Source organism: Phocoena sinus, chromosome 9 (assembly GCF_008692025.1).
Source record: "Phocoena sinus isolate mPhoSin1 chromosome 9, mPhoSin1.pri, whole genome shotgun sequence".
Classification (NCBI taxonomy): domain Eukaryota; kingdom Metazoa; phylum Chordata; class Mammalia; order Artiodactyla; family Phocoenidae; genus Phocoena; species Phocoena sinus.
In genome coordinates this window covers 13,696,400-13,713,981 of record NC_045771.1, presented here as the reverse complement: position 1 = coordinate 13,713,981, position 17,582 = coordinate 13,696,400, and the positions used below count along the sequence as shown (strand labels likewise).

General features: G+C 42.5%; 1 protein-coding gene across 7 annotated transcripts in view; it reads right to left on the bottom strand.

Annotated features, from left to right (window-relative positions):
- SLC37A3 (solute carrier family 37 member 3) overlaps window positions 1-17,582 on the bottom strand; it is an 84,371-nt gene that overhangs the window by 47,429 nt on the left and 19,360 nt on the right. For all 7 annotated transcript variants that reach the window (XM_032643015.1, XM_032643014.1, XM_032643013.1 and 4 more), the window contains 7 exons: window positions 14,945-15,028; window positions 12,962-13,107; window positions 7,257-7,353; window positions 4,999-5,083; window positions 4,086-4,264; window positions 1,728-1,869; window positions 92-193 (listed from right to left, as the gene is read on the bottom strand). In XM_032643015.1, the coding sequence (XP_032498906.1) occupies window positions 92-193; window positions 1,728-1,869; window positions 4,086-4,264; window positions 4,999-5,083; window positions 7,257-7,353; window positions 12,962-13,107; window positions 14,945-15,028 (835 nt within the window). The remainder of the gene's footprint in view (window positions 1-91; window positions 194-1,727; window positions 1,870-4,085; window positions 4,265-4,998; window positions 5,084-7,256; window positions 7,354-12,961; window positions 13,108-14,944; window positions 15,029-17,582) is intronic.

Here is a 17,582-nt window from a genome sequence, read left to right as displayed (position 1 = left end):
ATCCCCCCAGGGTTGATCACTGACTCAAGGCAAATAAATGCCTTAGTCCTAAGAGATGAGGAAAACAGTTTAATTGCAAGGGAATACTCACGACTATATCCAACAAGGGACCCGACGGCCAGAAGCAGACTGAGAGCTAACACTGGGGCTCTCTTCTGTAGAACATCAGAGATGAAGCCTTGCAGAGTTCCACCTTCAAGCACAAAGAGTGAAACCCAATCAAAATGTCTAATTTAGCTCAGTTACCTGACTCTTGCTTACCGCATACCCTCCACCTGCGATCAGGATCCTAACACTGGTCCATCCAAAAAGAGAGCTGGCTCTCCTAAAACATTTCCTCCGTAATTTCCTTTTAGAAAGGTTACCTGACTATTAACTGCCATGATGGCTGATGGGGACGGGACACCACAAATAAGGGAAAATCATCAAAACTACCCCACTGTTCCTTGCTGTTTTTCCTTCTCCAACCAGCTGTGAAGGCTTTTCTGCTTTTTATTTTAAAAGATAATTAATTAAGGACTGTGCTTCATCGGCTATTAGTAGTAGTGAACATAAATATTCACTAAAATTAAGTGCAGCAATCATGGTTTGGTAGTAACTAATAGGTCAAGACGTTTAAAAGAAGTGATGTGGATCCTTGAAGCAACGCAGTCACATTTAGATGCATTCCTACTTGGAGTCTAGGGGCAGTGGGACACCTGGTACACCCTCATGAGAAGTACGTGCAGGTCTAAAGGCAGCAACCTCACCTTGGCTCTGGATCTAAGAATAAGGGCACACAAGTTCAAATACAGCAACAGTATATCACCTAAGGATACACTGTGCTTTCATGCGCTCAGGGCAGTTTAGTCTTTCCACACTTCTAAATGTAAACATTACAAAAAGGATATTAAGGTTCTGCCATAGCCATATAAGCAGTACCCACTAACATGCAATCTGTACATATGTCTGATTTTAAAGTTTCCTACTTCCTTGTTTACACTTCCAGTTAGAACAAAAGGTCACTGTTAAAATCTGCTGTGGGGCTTCCCTGGTGGCGCAGTGGTTGAGAGTCTGCCTGCCAATGCTAGGCGACACGGGTTCGTGCCCTGATCTGCGAGGGCGTGGAGCGGCCGGGCCCGTGAGCCACGGCGCTGAGCCTGTGCATCCGGAGCCTGTGCTCCACAACGGGAGAGGCCCGCGTACCGCAAAAACAAACAAACAAACAAACAAAAAATCTGCTGTGTACAATGAAGCAATTGCAAAGCAAAAAAATTAATCCCTGCTATTATTCCTACCTTTATGATCTGACAATCAATACACTAAGCTAGTATGTTTCCCTTCTTTGGCTGCGGTGTGGTACATAAAATGAACACGTTCACATCCTAACTTGAATCTCTGACATACAATTTGCTTTACAGCTAAGCTATCGCTGAAAGTGTACAAAGGGGTTACACTTAAAGGGATCAGAGAGAGACATCCCTGCACTTCCCAAGACAAAAGAACTGATCCATCAACAAAGGACTGAGAAAAAAGAGCCCTATAAATCACAGGGCTGCCATAGGCTAGGTCTTCTTTTCTAAGGACTTTCTTTTTTTAGGAGTTTGGCTATTTACTCATAGGACAGTTTAGGAAAAATAGCTGTGGAATAAGTAATAAAACTTTAAATGATGCCAGATTTCATAACCCAGTAAAATATGACTAGTGACTAATTCTTATTACAGAAAAAGATGTATCACTGGCCTTACCTATAATTCCTCCAACATCGTACCAAATGGACAGCTTGTCGGCTTCAGCCTCCTTCCATCCGAAGTTATTACTCAGATAAAAGGGCAACCAGAAGAAGAAGGAGTAATTCACTAACTTCAAGCAGGCATAGGCCAGTGAATACTATAGGGAAAAACATCCAACTACCAGTAAGGAACAAACGGCACAACATAACTACCATGTAAATGTAATTAAACAACAAAACAGAACAGAGGAGTTTGGGGCGAATAGTACCTGATTTTCAAATTAAATGTTTCTACAAATTCCTATTTGCCTGACTTTACCCAGTCTCCCTCTTCTCTTCATCCCCCCTTAGCGTCTAGAAAGGCAGTACAGTAGGCCTTGGGATAAAAAACACATAGGACTACTCCTTAATTGTCCCCCCACTTTCTTCTTTCAGTTCTCTGGTAGAAGCAAACCAGTGTTTTGAACCTGCAAGGTAGGGCACATACTCATATTTCTTTATATAGATAAAAATAAAAGGTATTCATGCCACTGACTAGCACTAACCATACGCAAACGAATCCAGTAACATCACAGCCTTTATTGCAAGCAGCCAGACTTTTTTGGCTCTACTTCCTGTGAAGTTAACATTATGGACAATGCAAAGCAATGGGACTGGACTACGGTTCCAAGGTCTTAAGAAAAGCATCAACATGAAAACTACTTTCACGCTGTAGTTTCCACAAGCTTTGAGTCAAAAGTGAAAGAACAGGATCGTCATGAGTCTTGTGGCTCTAGGTTGAGGAATGAAAGTTACAGCTGCCTTAAGATGGCAGCGGGGCTGAGAATCCTATATTCAACACATTATTACCAGGAAATCCTGACATTTAGCATCAAAGGAAAAAGGGGGAGGAACAGAGAGACTGACTTCAAAGGGTGTCTGGCTAGTATATTCTTTTCCCTGGAGCTGCCAGTTATTCCCTAGGTATCACTTGTTTGAAAGCAGCTTCCCAGGCAGGGCAGCAGCCACCCCCTAGAGAGCCAAATCCCAATCATGAGTGCATTTTGTCCAGACAGCCTGCCACAAAGACAAAGGAATTAAGTTAACTGGATTTCCTTTACACCCTGCCCGTGGCAGGGAACAATAGCTTGTGAAACACAAAGCAATAGCAAAAGAGGGCCACGTTTAGTCACAACAAATCTAAGTTCTGTCTCAGAAATTAACCTATTACCAGCAGAACATTTTAATAACTACTTTAAAAAATACTGATCATTAGCATAAGAACAGGCCCAAAGGAACTTGCATTTCCCTTGTATTACACATCATCTTTTGGTTGAAGACTTGTGGGAACTTACACTTAAATTTTAACTCACGCTTAAACTATCTTGTTTGTAAATGTCAGTTCTCTTAGCTTGGGGGCAGGTAGAAGGGAACTGGAAAGTATGAAATAGGACAACCTGCAGACTCTGAATTTACTGACGGGTTACGTTCATAAAGCACCATTAAACAATAAAATAAAAAAGGTGCTTATTCACAATACAATAACCCAGTGTTACAGACTCCAGGGAGGACTGGTAGGTTTTCTGTCCATAGGAAGGGGAACTGAGACACGAGGACGGGCTGAGTGACTTACCCCAGGCCTAGTTAATGGGTAAGCTGGCAACATAACCTAAGCCTTTTAACTTCCACTCCCATGCTAGAGCGCCCAAAACACCAAGACAGGAAAACTGCAGCAGAAGGGCTTCAGTTTAGACATTAGGAAAAAACCTAACTGTAAAGGTTGCAGAAACACTGGAATGCATTACCAGGAAACGCTGTGGAGTATTCTGCTCTGGACCTTTAACAGAAGGGAAAACTTTTTTTCCCCTAGAATAGTAAGGATATAGGCAAATCAAACAGACCTAACGAACCACTCAAACCTCTCTTGGGCTATTTATAATTCTATAAGACTTCCAACAGGCCAAAAGGTATATATTTTAAAATATCAAATTTGCCTTCTTACTCGAAGGCTAGACCACGGTCAGCAAATTCCAGCTCACGGGCCAAATACGGCCAGGCCCATTTGTTTCGTATCGTCCATGGACTCCTTTCCTCTACTGAGTTGAGCAATTGTGGCAGAGACTGTATGGTGCCCCCAAAGCTGAAAACATTTACTAACTGGCTCTGTACAGAAAAGGTTTTGCCAAACCCTGCATTAGATTTCAGATAAAACTTCAAGTGGTGCCAATACAGAAACAAGCTGAGGGCCAATATTCACTATCGCTCTGAACATATATTCCTAAAATAAAGTCTCAGAGAGAAGCGAAATACTTCAAGATGCTTTATCCCAGGCAGAGTTACTATCCCGGCTATAACATCTCACTGGCTGTGGTAAGGAGATTTGAACAGGCTTTACCGCTATAACTCCGGGAAGGCAACAAGCCTGGTAAAAGCTTATCGCCTTGACTTGGGTAATAGTCTTGTCTTCTTGGATTGAATAATTAGGCTCAGCGTCATCTTCATTTTCAGCACCACTAATTAATGGCCTGTGTGAGTCGTCTTCAAAATTTTCTTCGGCCTCAATACCTGGGAGACCTACAACAAGAGTGACATCCATGTTTACAGAGGGTCCTCCAGGTGCCCAGCACTGGGCTAAGTGCTTTGCATGCATCATTACTTACGGGGTCCATGTTATTTTTATTTCCATTTTACAGAGAAGCTACTAAGGTTCAGAGTCCAAGGTCAATTAAGGTCACACAGCTAATGAGCCACAAACCCAGGCCTCTAATTTTCCTTGACCTGGCTTCAAAGCAAAGCTTTTTCAACTACATCACAGTATCTCTCTTACATAATACCAAAAACATCATTAATTACGTGCTCTTAAACTGACGTGTCTCTTTAGTATACTCAAAAGATAGAAGAATCATACATCTATCTGCTTCTGTGGTTTCACTTGTACACGTTCTGTATTTAACCACAGATAAGCATCACACTAAATTATTTTTACGAAGGAAAAGAAATCTGTCTCAAGAAGTGAAATTCGAAATACATCCATGCTAATTTCTAGCCAGCAACTCCATTATAAAACCCATTTGCAAATGATGAGTTTTCCCTGAATCTATAAAAAGGTGAGCCTCACTGCCTCAAACATTTGCAGCTGTGCCAGGAGAGGCCGCAGCGTCAACAGGATACAAACAGCAATACTGCTCCTTGCATTCACTGAAAGGAGCTCACAGTTCTCCTAGGAAGAAAGAGATAGGCTGTTCTGGCCACAGGTTTCTCTTTGCCTATAATAGTAAGACGTTCTGAGTAGAAGAGCAGCTTCTCACCAATTTCTTCGGGTGATACCAAGAGTCCAAAGAAGATGATGATCCCACCAGCAAACTGCACAGCCGCCGTCACCAGAAAGGCATACTGGAGGGGGAAGGGAAAGGTGTTCCTGACGCATCTGAGATGCTCATTAAAGGCACATTCATTAGAGGCACACGGGGGAGGACAGGGCGACTGGAAAGGAAATGAGCGCTGAGCGCCTAGCCTGTGCCAGGCACTGAGCTAAGTGTTTTACTTGTGTTTTCTCAGAAGTTTTTCCCAGGGACTCTATGGGACTCAGAGAGGACAATTAAGGTCCACGGGACACTGAGTGGTACTATTACGATCATGAAATCAGAACTAGCTCCAAAAGTAATACTCCTTACACTACTTGGCCTCCTACAAAAGACAGTATCTGCCCTCAAAGATATTTTCCAGTTGAGGGGATTAAACAGTCCACAAAATAATAGTATAAGGCAGCATGTAGCTGATAAATGAGAAGGCCCAGTCCTAATAGGAAACAAACAGAGGAACTGAATTCAGAAGAAGGAAACAGCTAAAGAGGTTGAAGGAGGGAGACAATGCTTTAGGGAGCAGCTGAAAATCATAGCAATTGACCACCTTTCCTGGCACGGCTGAGGCAAAGGCACCGGGTGGGAGGGAGACGGAAAGCCTTCTGCGTGGTGGGAGCTGAGGGCTTCTGCTGGGGGTAACGGGGAAGAACACTGACTTGGAAAGGTGCTATCCAGATGAAAGACTCAAGAGCCAGGCTGCATCGCTGAATATTATTTTATTTAAGAGTGGAGCCTGATGCAGATAGACAGGTGACAAAATTAGTTTTTCCAGAAGTCAAATCTGGGAGCAGCACGTAGGGCGAACTGAAATTCCCATCTGAGCCAATTAGTACAATCCAGGTGTGAAGCTAAGAAACCTGGGAAAAGGTGAATGTGAACACAGGAAGGACTTCCCACTGGCCCTAACTAGACGAGAATTCTTCAGGAACCAAACACGTGGTGAGCAGCTTAAAAATGGATCTGCTGCTTTTCAAAAGAGCAATTTACTTATTAGGGTTTTGAACAGGCAATAGGCTGACAATGATTCAAGCAACAAAACGTAGAAGATGTATAGTTAAACCCTCCCTCCCATCCCTTCTCCCAGCCATTCAATTCTCATTTTTCCACATATAAGCACTGTTATTTCATTTTTACTTTCCAGAGATTGTTTTGGAAACATACAAGCCAATACAATAGATACTCTTTAATTCTTCCTCCACTTCACACAAATGGCAGCATTCAACACACACGGTTATGACCCTTGCTTTCTTCACTTAACACACCATTGAGCTGTTTCCCTGTCAGGACATTAGGGCTGTATCATTCTATTTCACAGCTGCACAGCATTCCACTCAATAGGAGTTCCTTAGTATAACGATTTCCCTTTTGGTTGACATCTGTTACCAATCTTTTGCTATTACAAATAATGTTGAAGTAAATAACCTTGTAGATGTATCTCTCTGTACATGCTGAAGTATATTCACCAATGGGATTAATTCACAGATGTGGAACTGCTTGGTGAGAGCCATTATAATTTTGATAGACCATACTGACCCCAAGAGGGGTTATTTACTCTCCCATCTGCAATGCCTGTTTTGTCACATCCTCATAAACATGTTACCAAGCTTTGGGGTTTTTACCAATATAGTAAGTATACGGTGTTGTTTCTTTTCTTTGTTTTTTTTACAGTGTAGTTTTAATTTGCATTTCTCTGCCGACTAACACCTAAACGCCATAAGGATAGAGATTTTTGTCTCTTGGTCAGGGCTCTATTCTTTACTGCCTTGGGGCACTTAGAGGAGCTTAAAAATATTTACTGAATGAAGGAATAAATTCTGAGTGAAGTGGAATACCCTGTCGTATGTTTACAAGCCATTTCTATTTCCTTTTCATGAACTACAGAGTCAAATACTTTACCTTTCTTTCCGTGTGTTGGTCTTTTTCTTATCAATTTGTGGGCATTCTTTATATATTAAGGAAATTAGCTCTTTATCTGTAACATGAGTTGCAAATACTTTTCCCCAACCGATATGTCTTTAGATTTGGTTGTTTTTCCATGACTAATTTTTTAACGTGCTTGAATTTACCAAGAGTTTGTCCACTCTTAATACAAACCTTGCCCCACCCAGACATAGCTCTAGGTCATTTTAAATGGTCACAGGATTATTTCCTAAAATAGAAAATATATTTATATACTCAAGAAAAAGCTAGAAAGAAACACCTACCTCATAACCATACTGCAGAACGGAAGAAGCTAGACATGCTCCCAAAATATTGCCCACTGAGGCACAGGCACTCCAGAGACCAAAAACAACTCCTCGTCTATGATGGGAACAGTGCAAAACAGAAGACAATAGAATCAGAAGGGATTTTATGTGCAGTTCAAATATACAAAATGGCCAAAATAGTGCAGGTTCGCATTTCAAAGAATCAATATTCTATTTTAACATTTTTTTAAAGTACACCCAAATGGCAAAACATCAGGTAGGTCTCTTCTAACTCTAAGATTTTATTATAAGTTCAATTTGGGGCTCACTGAAAAACACCATTAAGAGAATTTAAAAAGACAAGCCACAGATTGGGAGAAACTATTTGGATATCATTTATCTGACAGAAGACTTGTCACTGGAATATAAAGAACTCTCAAAACTCAATAAGGTGAAAAATAGACAATGCAATAAAATGTTAAGAGAGTATAAATCTACAATAATCTCAAATACAAAGTTTCTGAAAAAGGGGCAAAAGATTTTAATAAATACTTCACACACAAAAAAAATAAGATGCGGAATTCCCTGGTGGTGCAGTGGTTAAGAATCCGCCTGCCAATGCAGGGGACACGGTTTGAGCCCTGGTCCGGGAAGATCCCACATGCCATGGAGCAACTAAGCCCGTGCGCCACAACTACTGAGCCAGCGCTCTAGAGCCCACAAGCCACAACTACTGAGCCCACGTGCCACAACTACTGAAGCCTGCGTGCCTAGAGCCCATGCTCCGCTACAGGAGAAGCCACCGCAATTAGAAGCCCGTACACTGCAACGACGAGTAGTCCCGCTCACCACAACTAGAAAAAGCCTGAGTGCAGCAACAAAGACCCAATGCAGCCATAAAATAAATTAAATAAATAAATAAATTTATATTAAAAAAAAAAAGAATCCGCCTGCCAATGCAGGGGATACGGGTTCAATCCCTGGTCCAGGAAGATCCCACATGCCACGGAGCAACTAAGCCCGTGTGCCACAACTGCCTGTGCTCTAGAGCCCGCGAGCCACAACTACTGAGCCCGTGCGCCCTAGCGCCTGTGTGCCGCAACTACTGAGCCTGTGTGCTGCAACAAGTGATGCCCACGCGCGTAGAGTCCATGCTCCGCAACAAGAGAAGCCACTGCAATGAGAAGTCCATGAACCGCAACCAAGAATAGCCCCTGCTCACCGCAACTAGAGAAAGCCTGCGCGCAGCAACGAAGGCCCAACACAGCCAAAAAATTAAAAAAATAAAAAATAAATAAGATGCAAATAAGCACAAGAAAAGATGCTCAACATCATCAGACATTAGGGAAATGCAAATTAAAACCACAAGGAGGTATCACTACACACCTACTAGAATAGCTAAAATCAAAACACAATGAGCATACCAAGTGTTGACAAGGATGTATAGCACCTAGAATCATTATACTCTGCTGGTGGGAATGTAAAATGGTTCAACCACTTTAGAAGAAATTGCCAGTTTCTTAAAAAGATAAACACACCCCTATCGTATGATCCAGCCATCCTACTCCAAGGTATGTATCCAAGGGAAGTGAAAGCATATGTCCATACAAGGATTTGTCAACAAATATTCACAGTAGCTTTACTAGTAAAAGCCGAAAACTAAAAGCCTGAATGTTCACCAATAGGTGAACAGATAAATTGTGATATAATGGATGACTCCTCAGCTATAAAAAGGAATGAACTATCACTGCAGACATGAATTAATCTCAACGTTACTGTGCCGAGTGGAAGAACACAGTCAAGAAGACACACTGCGTGATTCCATTTATATAAAATTTTAGAAAATTCAGATTAAAGTGACAGAAAGCAAATCAGTGGTTGACTGGAGACGGCAGTGGGAGGGAGGAATTACCAAGGGGCATGAGGAAACTTTGGGAGTGATGGATATGTCATGATCTTAATTGTGATGATACTTTTACAGGTGCATGCATGCCAAAACTCATCCAACTGTACCCTTTGAACATGTGCAGCATATTGTATACCTCAATAAGGCCATCAAAAAAAAATGGATATGTGGATGAAGAGTCTGTGGAAGGGAAACTAGCTATTACAATAGTCCTGGAGAAAAACAACTAGCTCTGGACATAGGCAATGGCAGTAGGGCTGCTGAAGAAAGAAAAAGACAAAAAAAAAAAGCAGTTGAGAAAAATTAATTTTTTTAACGTTTAAATTTGTGTATTAGGACTTCCCTGGTAGTGTAGTGGTTAAGAACCCACCTGCCAATGCAGGGGACATGGGTTCGAGCCCTGGTCCGGGAAGATTCCACATGTCACAGAGCAACTAAGTCCGTGCGCCACAACTACTGAGCCTGCGCTCTAGAGCCCGCTAGCCACAACTGTTGAACCCATGTGCCACAACTACTGAAGCCCGCACACCTAGAGCCTGTGCTCTGCAACAAGAGAAGCCACCGTAATGAGAAGCCGGTGCACCACAACGAAGAGTAGCCCCCCGCTCGCCACAACTAGAGAAAGCCCGCGCGCAGCAACAAAGACCCAACATGGCCAAAAAAATAAATCAATAAATACATAAATAAATTCTTTTTAAAAAGTATGTGTTACATTTTAAAAACTAATATTAAAAAATAAATTTGTGGGCTTCCCTGGTGGCGCAGTGGTTGAGAGTCCGCCTGCCGATGCAGGGGACATGGATTCGTGCCCCAGTCCGAGAAGATCCCACATGCCGCGGAGCGGCTGGGCCCGTGAGCTATGGTTGCTGAGCCTGCGCGTCCAGAGCCTCTGCTCCACAACGGGAGAGGCCACAATAGTGAGAGGCCCACGTACCGCGAAACAAACAAACAAACAACAAAAAAATTTGTATTTTATTCTACTTAATACATATCAATAACACACGGTGTTAGGTCTAGGTTCTTCAGCTCTTTCAACATTTTTATAACCTCACTGAGACAGAAGGAATCTTAGAAATGAACAGGTAGACAACATTTAACAGTGAAAAATAAAGTCTTTTCAGAAGTCCCAGCTCTGCCACCTCCAGCTGGGTGATCTCCAGCAAGTCCCAGCCCAGGCTCAGGGCTCTCATCTGGAAAGCGCTGTGCTCCTCAAAGGAATGAGTGCAGTGACAGAGTTGACAGTTTGGGTCTGCAAGGGTGTACCTACTAGTACTACCTGCCTCAATGTGTTTTAAAAAACTATGACCCCGACGACGGGAGGAGGGACACGATTCAGCCAAGGTAATAGCTTTCCAAGGCAACGTCCTCAGTGGATCACAAACCTCCCAAGAGCATCCTAGAGGGTCTGAATAACACTGGCTGACCAAAGACATGATTTCAGAAGAAACTGGCTGAAAACAACTGTGACTTTAAGTTATAGTTTTATTGGTACTTCATGGTTTATTGTTACATTTCATAGGAAGAGTCACTGTGTGTCAGGCAATGCATCATTGATTTCACTTACTAGTGTTACTTGCTTAAAAACAAGCTGTCTTACTTTCAAAAGTAAACTGTAGGGCTTCCCTGGTGGCGCAGTGGTTGAGAGTCTGCCTGCCAATGCAGGGGACACGGGTTCAAGCCCTGGTCTGGGAAGATCCCACGTGCCACGGAGCAGCTGGGCCCGTGAGCTACAAATACTGAGCTCTGCGCGTCTGGAGCCTGTGCTCCGCAGCAAGAGAGGCCGCGACAGTGAGAGGCCCGCGCACCGCGATGAAGAGTGACCCCCGCTTGCCACAACTAGAGAAAGCCCTCGCACAGAAACGAAGACCCAACACAGCCAAAAATAAATAAATGAATAAATAAATTTATTAAAAAAAAAAAAAAAAAAAAAAGTAAACTGTAATGGCTTTCTTGAATTTGTGACTGAGCCAGAGAAATAATCAAGGTCAGCCTACCCAGTCACTGCCACCTACCACCAAGTGTCACCCAATTTATAAAAGTTCAGATAAGGATTATCTCAAAATTATACATGTCAAAGTGATTATCCTTGAAGTGACAGGATTTCAGGTGGTTTTACCTTTATTTCTCTGTGTTCATTTATATTATCTGGTTTGGCTACAATAATCAAGTAACCTTTGTATAATTTTCAAAAATCACGCTTGGAAAGAAGTTATGTTAAAAATCTTAATAAAAATAAATAACACACAAGCAGACAGCATCTCCTACTCCAAAAGAAAACTAAAGTATCCCAGGGGAACACGTACCTCCGAAAATCAATTCTGTTAAACCAGTGACACTAGAGTTGGAAAGAACTGGAAATCACTAGCACACTGAACATAATCAGAGCATTCTCATTAAGCGGTGCTGATTCTAACCACAAGGCATTTTACAGGTGAACTTCCACAACAATACAGAGCTCATTAGCCAGCAAGCACCTCTACTCCTACTACGAGACTGGGGAAGCTGGAAAACTGAGCGGAGTTGGTCAAAGCATGCACTGATCACCGCGGCGGGTGGATAATGCCTGCTGTGTACACTGGTCCCTACGTAAAAGAGTAAACAAACAAAAAACATAGAGCCATCAATGAAATAAATGTGCATCTCACAACACATAAATATTTATCCAGGACAAATGATAGAAATCCAAATTAACAGTATTCCTAAAGGCAGAGTGTCATAAACAATGATAAACAACAAAGGCAGAGTGCTACAAACAACAATAAACAACAAAGCCAAGTCTTTGGGTAGCTCAATTTATTTTCTATCCTGTAAATTTAGTATGGTTCTTCTTGAGTGGCAGTAGGTGCCCATCCTCAAGCCATGGCCCCTGCCACACACACACAAACTCACATACAACTGATAAGTACTTAAAGGTTTATGGAAAAAATGGCCAACTTAACTAAGCCCCAAAGTTTGACATTCTTCATCTGCATTTTCCTTTTTTTCTTTTTTTAAAGGGAACTTTATTTTTTGTTATTTATTTATTTATTTTTGGCTGCGTTGGGCCTTCATTGCTGCGTGCAGGCTTTCTTTTGTTGTGGCGAGCGGGGACTACTCTTTGATGCAGCGTGCAGGCTTCTCATTGCGGTGGCTTCTCTTGTTGTGGAGCATGGGCTCTAGAGTGCGCGCGCTTCAGTAGTTGTGACTCGGAGGCTCAGTAGTTGTGGCGCACAGGCTTAGTTGCTCCGCAGCATGTGGGATCTTCCTGGACCAGGGCTCGAACCTGTGTCACCTGCACTGGCAGGTGGATTCTTAACCACTGCGCCACCAGGGAAGCCCCATCTGCATCTTCTTGAAGCCTTTGCTCTGTGACCTCAGGGCAAGCCCTATGGATAACTTCTGGCCTCAGTTTCCTCATCTTTAAGAAGGTTAAACTAGATCACTGAGTCTCAAAAAAAGGGAAAGCAAAACCCACAGGAAGATACATGATGAGATGGCATGTGAGATTTGTTATTATGGTGTGTTATTTATGTTCTCTAAAGGGAAGATTTAAAAAAAAAAAATTTGAGACGTACGGCCTTAGCCACACTCAATATCTGACCATGGCCAGGAGACTGCTGTGAATGAGTCCCACAGGCTAGACCATATCTAGGGTCCACATTATTTCCAATGTACTTTGACATGAAACCTCCTCTCCCGGCTGCTCTAAACTTTCTAAAATAGAGGGAAGACGTGGGTGGTGTCGAAGGGATCAAGTGCATTGACTCTGACAAGTCTTGAACAATCCCATATTAAAACTACTTAAGTAGAGAAATGAAAGAAGGAGGAAGTGGCATACCCAGCTTTCCCAAACCAGTTGCCCATAACAGCAACGACGCACGGCCAACCAGAGGACTGCAGCAGGCCATTCACGATCCACAGGCTACAGTATAGCCCCTTATTGTAGAAATGCAGCCATTCTGTGAGAGTGCCAAAGACAAACACCTTAGAGAAGAAGAAAGAAAAAGACACATGTAACATCCTTGTGGACACCCCGACCGAAGACCCTATGTGAAAGATACAGTCAATGTCTGGGGCCTGAGAGACGTGTGGCCAACTCTTCAGATGCTCCCGCCCAGAGTAGTGCTGAGTGAGACCACCGCCAAACCACCCTCACCAGAGAGGCAGAGATGGCAAAGAGCGTAAAACGCAGCGAGGACCATCCTTCCAACTTGCATCTTCAACTCTAAAAGGTTAAGTCCCCATTGTTGGACCTCTTTTTACATTATTTCCCTTTCCTCTTGTTTATGGAAGACAGCTCTGGGGACTACCTGACTTCACATGTTTCAATATCGTTAGAACAGCCCAGGCACATCATGCGGACCAGAAAGCGTCAGCTATTGTTAACACCATGCCTAATAAGTGCATTGGCGTAACTTGTGATTGGCTCAATCATTTGGTGGCATTCATCAAAGGACTGCTTTTTTCCAGGCATTCTGCTCGGCGTGGGCGTGTTATTTGTAGTCAGTCTCCTTCGGGAATATTTGGCATGGGTTTCAAACTGGTATGTCTAATACTGTATGATTCCAGTTATATGACATTCTGGAATGAGCAAAGCTATAACGACAGAAAAACAGTCAGTGCCTGCCAGAGGCTGGGGCAGAAGGAAGGGTGGCAGTTACACAACTATACTCACTTGTCAAAGTTCAGGAGCGTACACTAAAAAGGGTGAGTTTATTGAGTCTATGTACATACTTCAATTTTTCAAAAAACGTAAAAAAACAAACAAGAAAGTATGTATACAGGTTTAAAAATAGTATGTATATATGTGTGGGTGAGCAGCTTGTGAATAAATAAAGTGCTTCAATCTCTGAAATAGAAAAAGAAGTTTTTCCCCATACACAAATGGCAGACATTGAAAAACAACAATAGAGTCTAACTAAACTCCACGCTTTCATTCAATCAACAAAAATTTATCACCAGATGCTTATAAGCAAATAAAGATGAATCAAATATGGACCTTGCCCTCTATAGCACTTAATACACCAGCCACTGTTCCAAATGCCCCACACATAGTAACACACAGAACCCTCACTGCAACCCCAGGTGGAGGTATTCAAAAGGGGAGGCTAAAGCACACAGAAACCGTAGCTGGAAACTCCCGGGGAAGGACTGAAACCCAGGCGGTGCAGGTCTGGGGAAGTCTGTGGTCTTAATCACCCCACTGCAGGCTCCTAGGGAAAGCAAGACCGACACAGAAACAAGCAGGCTGAGCAGCAGACAAGAGAAGTGCCTTCAAGGAAATCCAGGCACGGGAGCTCAGGACAGGGAAGGATGACTTCCGGGAGTGGGGCTGGTAAAGTAAGGCATAATGAAACAAGAGTCATTTGGCCAATGACTTGAAGGAGACGCTGAGTTATACTATCAAGAGCTGAACAGAGAGCATTCAAGGCAGGAAGAACAGCATGAACGATAGCCATGAGGTAGAAGGGAGCAGGATATGTTAGGGCCACAAAAGGTATTGATAGTTTGATGTGGGAGTACAGAGAGGTGAAGCACAGGACAAACATGACTGTAGAGGCGGGCTGGGACAGGTTCTCGGGGGCACTGGATGCCAGGCGAGTTATGCTTTGATTTTGCTGGTGACTGAGAATCAAGCAAGGGGCATGACTGAAGTCATACTTTAAAGACATACCTAAGCGAAAAGGCACAGAAGGGATTAGAACACTGAAAATTAATTTTTCTATTCTATTCTATATACAGAAGTGGGGGACTGCTTGGATTGTAAAATACCTGGCTGAGACAACAGTAATAGTAATAAGAATAACACCTTTCAACTTACCACTAATGCAGAGGAGCACATGCCAAAAGACAGAACCCATCGCAAATTAAGCCGGTCCCCAACGATACCACTGATGAAAAGGCCCTAAAAATAAAGCATTTTATTTTATAGCTCTGGATAACAACACAGCCTGGAAAAAGTGAAATGCATTCCAAAGCAAACAAGGCGAGGCAAACAAAACACAAAAATTAAATCTCATTCTCGTGCCTAGCCTAGCCGTCTAAATCACTTTCACTAACATTTCAGGAAATGACAATTGTTTCTGCACACTATACTGTAAATACTTCATGCACCAAGACAGTACGATTCAGTGCAAATTTCCATTCTATTTGATCCCAACTGCCTAAGAGACTGAAAAGAAAAGAAAAAAAAAAACAAAAACAAAGAATAATTCTAATAAAACAAGCACACAAATATGTTTCCTCTTCTAGAATAGATGAACTCCTAAACATCAGTTACCTGCTTTCCCAAAGGGATTCCTCTTAGCCATTTGCGTTCTGAATTAAGATGTTACGTGTCCTGCAGAACAGAAGCTTCGGGGGCACATGCACTGCCTGCTTAATCTGACCCTTGGGTTTCATGACATCACGAGGCAAGGAGAGCACGGAGGCAGAGACAATAATCAGTTGAAGAGAGGCACAAATGTTCTGCCTTCTGCTCTCCTCCCACTGAGTGGCAGGAATTAAAATGCCGAGATCATGGCAGCAAGGCAGCCAAAAAGCTAAGGGCAACACACTTTAGGTTTCTTCCACAAATATGCAAAATGAATAAATGTCTTGACTAAATACCTAAATTCAGATACAAGTGTTTCTCATAAATTGACTACATTATAAATATAATATAGCTGTATAAATATATCTATATTAGAGAAAATTTAGATGATAAACGGCATAATAAATGTTTCTCCCTCATTATTGTCAAGCTTTCACTACCTCAAAAGAGGCACCCGCAAACATTAGAGAAGAGTCTATGTTCTATAGCTCCAATTCACATGGTCTTATACTATATATAGTAAAGGGGGGGGGGGGGCGGTGGTGAAGAAAATCTCTCAATTATGTTTCAGATTAGGCAACCAATTTATTCTGTATTGCTCCAAAGGTCCACACAATACCTGGCAGTTACAGAAGGAAATGCAGCTCAATATAAAGAGCTATGATCACTGGTTTTTCATGGCATTTATCTTTTTATCTCCTAAACCTATTTAATCCTATAGACAACTATTATCATCATAATTCTGTATCATCATAACTCTGTAGGTAAGGAAACTAAGTATCAAAAAAAGGTTAAATTCCATTTTGATACGAAGCTTATCATAGCTAGTTGGTGGTGGTGAGCTAGTGGTTCCATGAGACGACACAGCCTCTTCTAAGGCTGAAGGAGAAGCATCACTGGGAGTGCTCCAGCCAAAGCCAAGCGATCCTGTATAGGGATTTTGTACAGAAAAGGCTGTCCTGATCATCAGAAAATCTACAAACAACAAATGCTGGAGAAGGTGTGGAGAAAAGGGAACCCTCTTGCACTGTTGGTAGGAATGTAAATTCCCACAGCCACTATGGAGAATAGTATGGAGGTTCCTTAAAAAAATAAAAATAGGGCTTTCCTGCTGGCGCAGTGGTTGAAGAGTGCGCCTGCCGATGCAGGGGACACGGGTTCGTGCCCTGGTCCAGGAAGATCCCATGTGCCACATAGCGGATAGGCCCGTGAGCCATGGCCGCTAGGCCTGCACGTCCAGAGCCTGTGCTCCGCAACGGGAGAGGCCACATCAGTGAGAGGCCCGCGTACCGCAAAAAAAAAAAAAAAAAAAAAAAAATAGAACTACCATACGACCCAGCAATCCCACTACTGGGCATGTACCCAGAGAAAACCATAATTCAAAAAGACACATGCACCCCAATGTTCATTACAGCTCTATTTATAATAGCCAGGTCATGGAAGCAACCTAAATGTCCACTGACAGACAAACGGATAAAGAAGATGGGGTGCATATATACAATGAAATATTACTCAGCCATAAAAAGGAACGAAATTGGGTCATTTGTAGAGACATGGATGGACCTAGAGACTGTCATACAGAGTGAAGTAAGTTAGAAAGAGAAAAATAAACATTGTATATTAATGCATGTATGTGGAATCTAGAAAAATGGTATGGATGAACTGGTCTGCAAGGCAGAAACAGAGACACAGATGTAGAAAACAAACGTATGGACACCAAGGGGGGAAAGCAGGGGGAGAGCGGTGGGATGAACTGGGAGACTAGGACTGACGTGTATACACTAATATGTATAAAATAGATAACTAATAAGAATCTGCTGTATAGCACACGGAACTCCACTTCACTGTACAGTAGAAACTAACACAACATTGTAAAACAACTATACCCCAATTAAAAAAAAAAAAGGCTGGCCTGAGAAGCTAGGCTAAATGATCCAAGATCTGCTCCGACTATGTCTGTAAGTTTCCTCTTCAAAGAAAAGATATTCTAGTAACCACCCAAATAAACATTTGGAGATTACTTTGGGACTTTCACCCAGCATTTCACATCACCTGCACATTTACACCTAAAAGGCTTTTTTATAACTGGACACTTTTTTTTTTTTTTTTGCGGTACGCGGGCCTCTCACTGCTGTGGCCTCTCCTG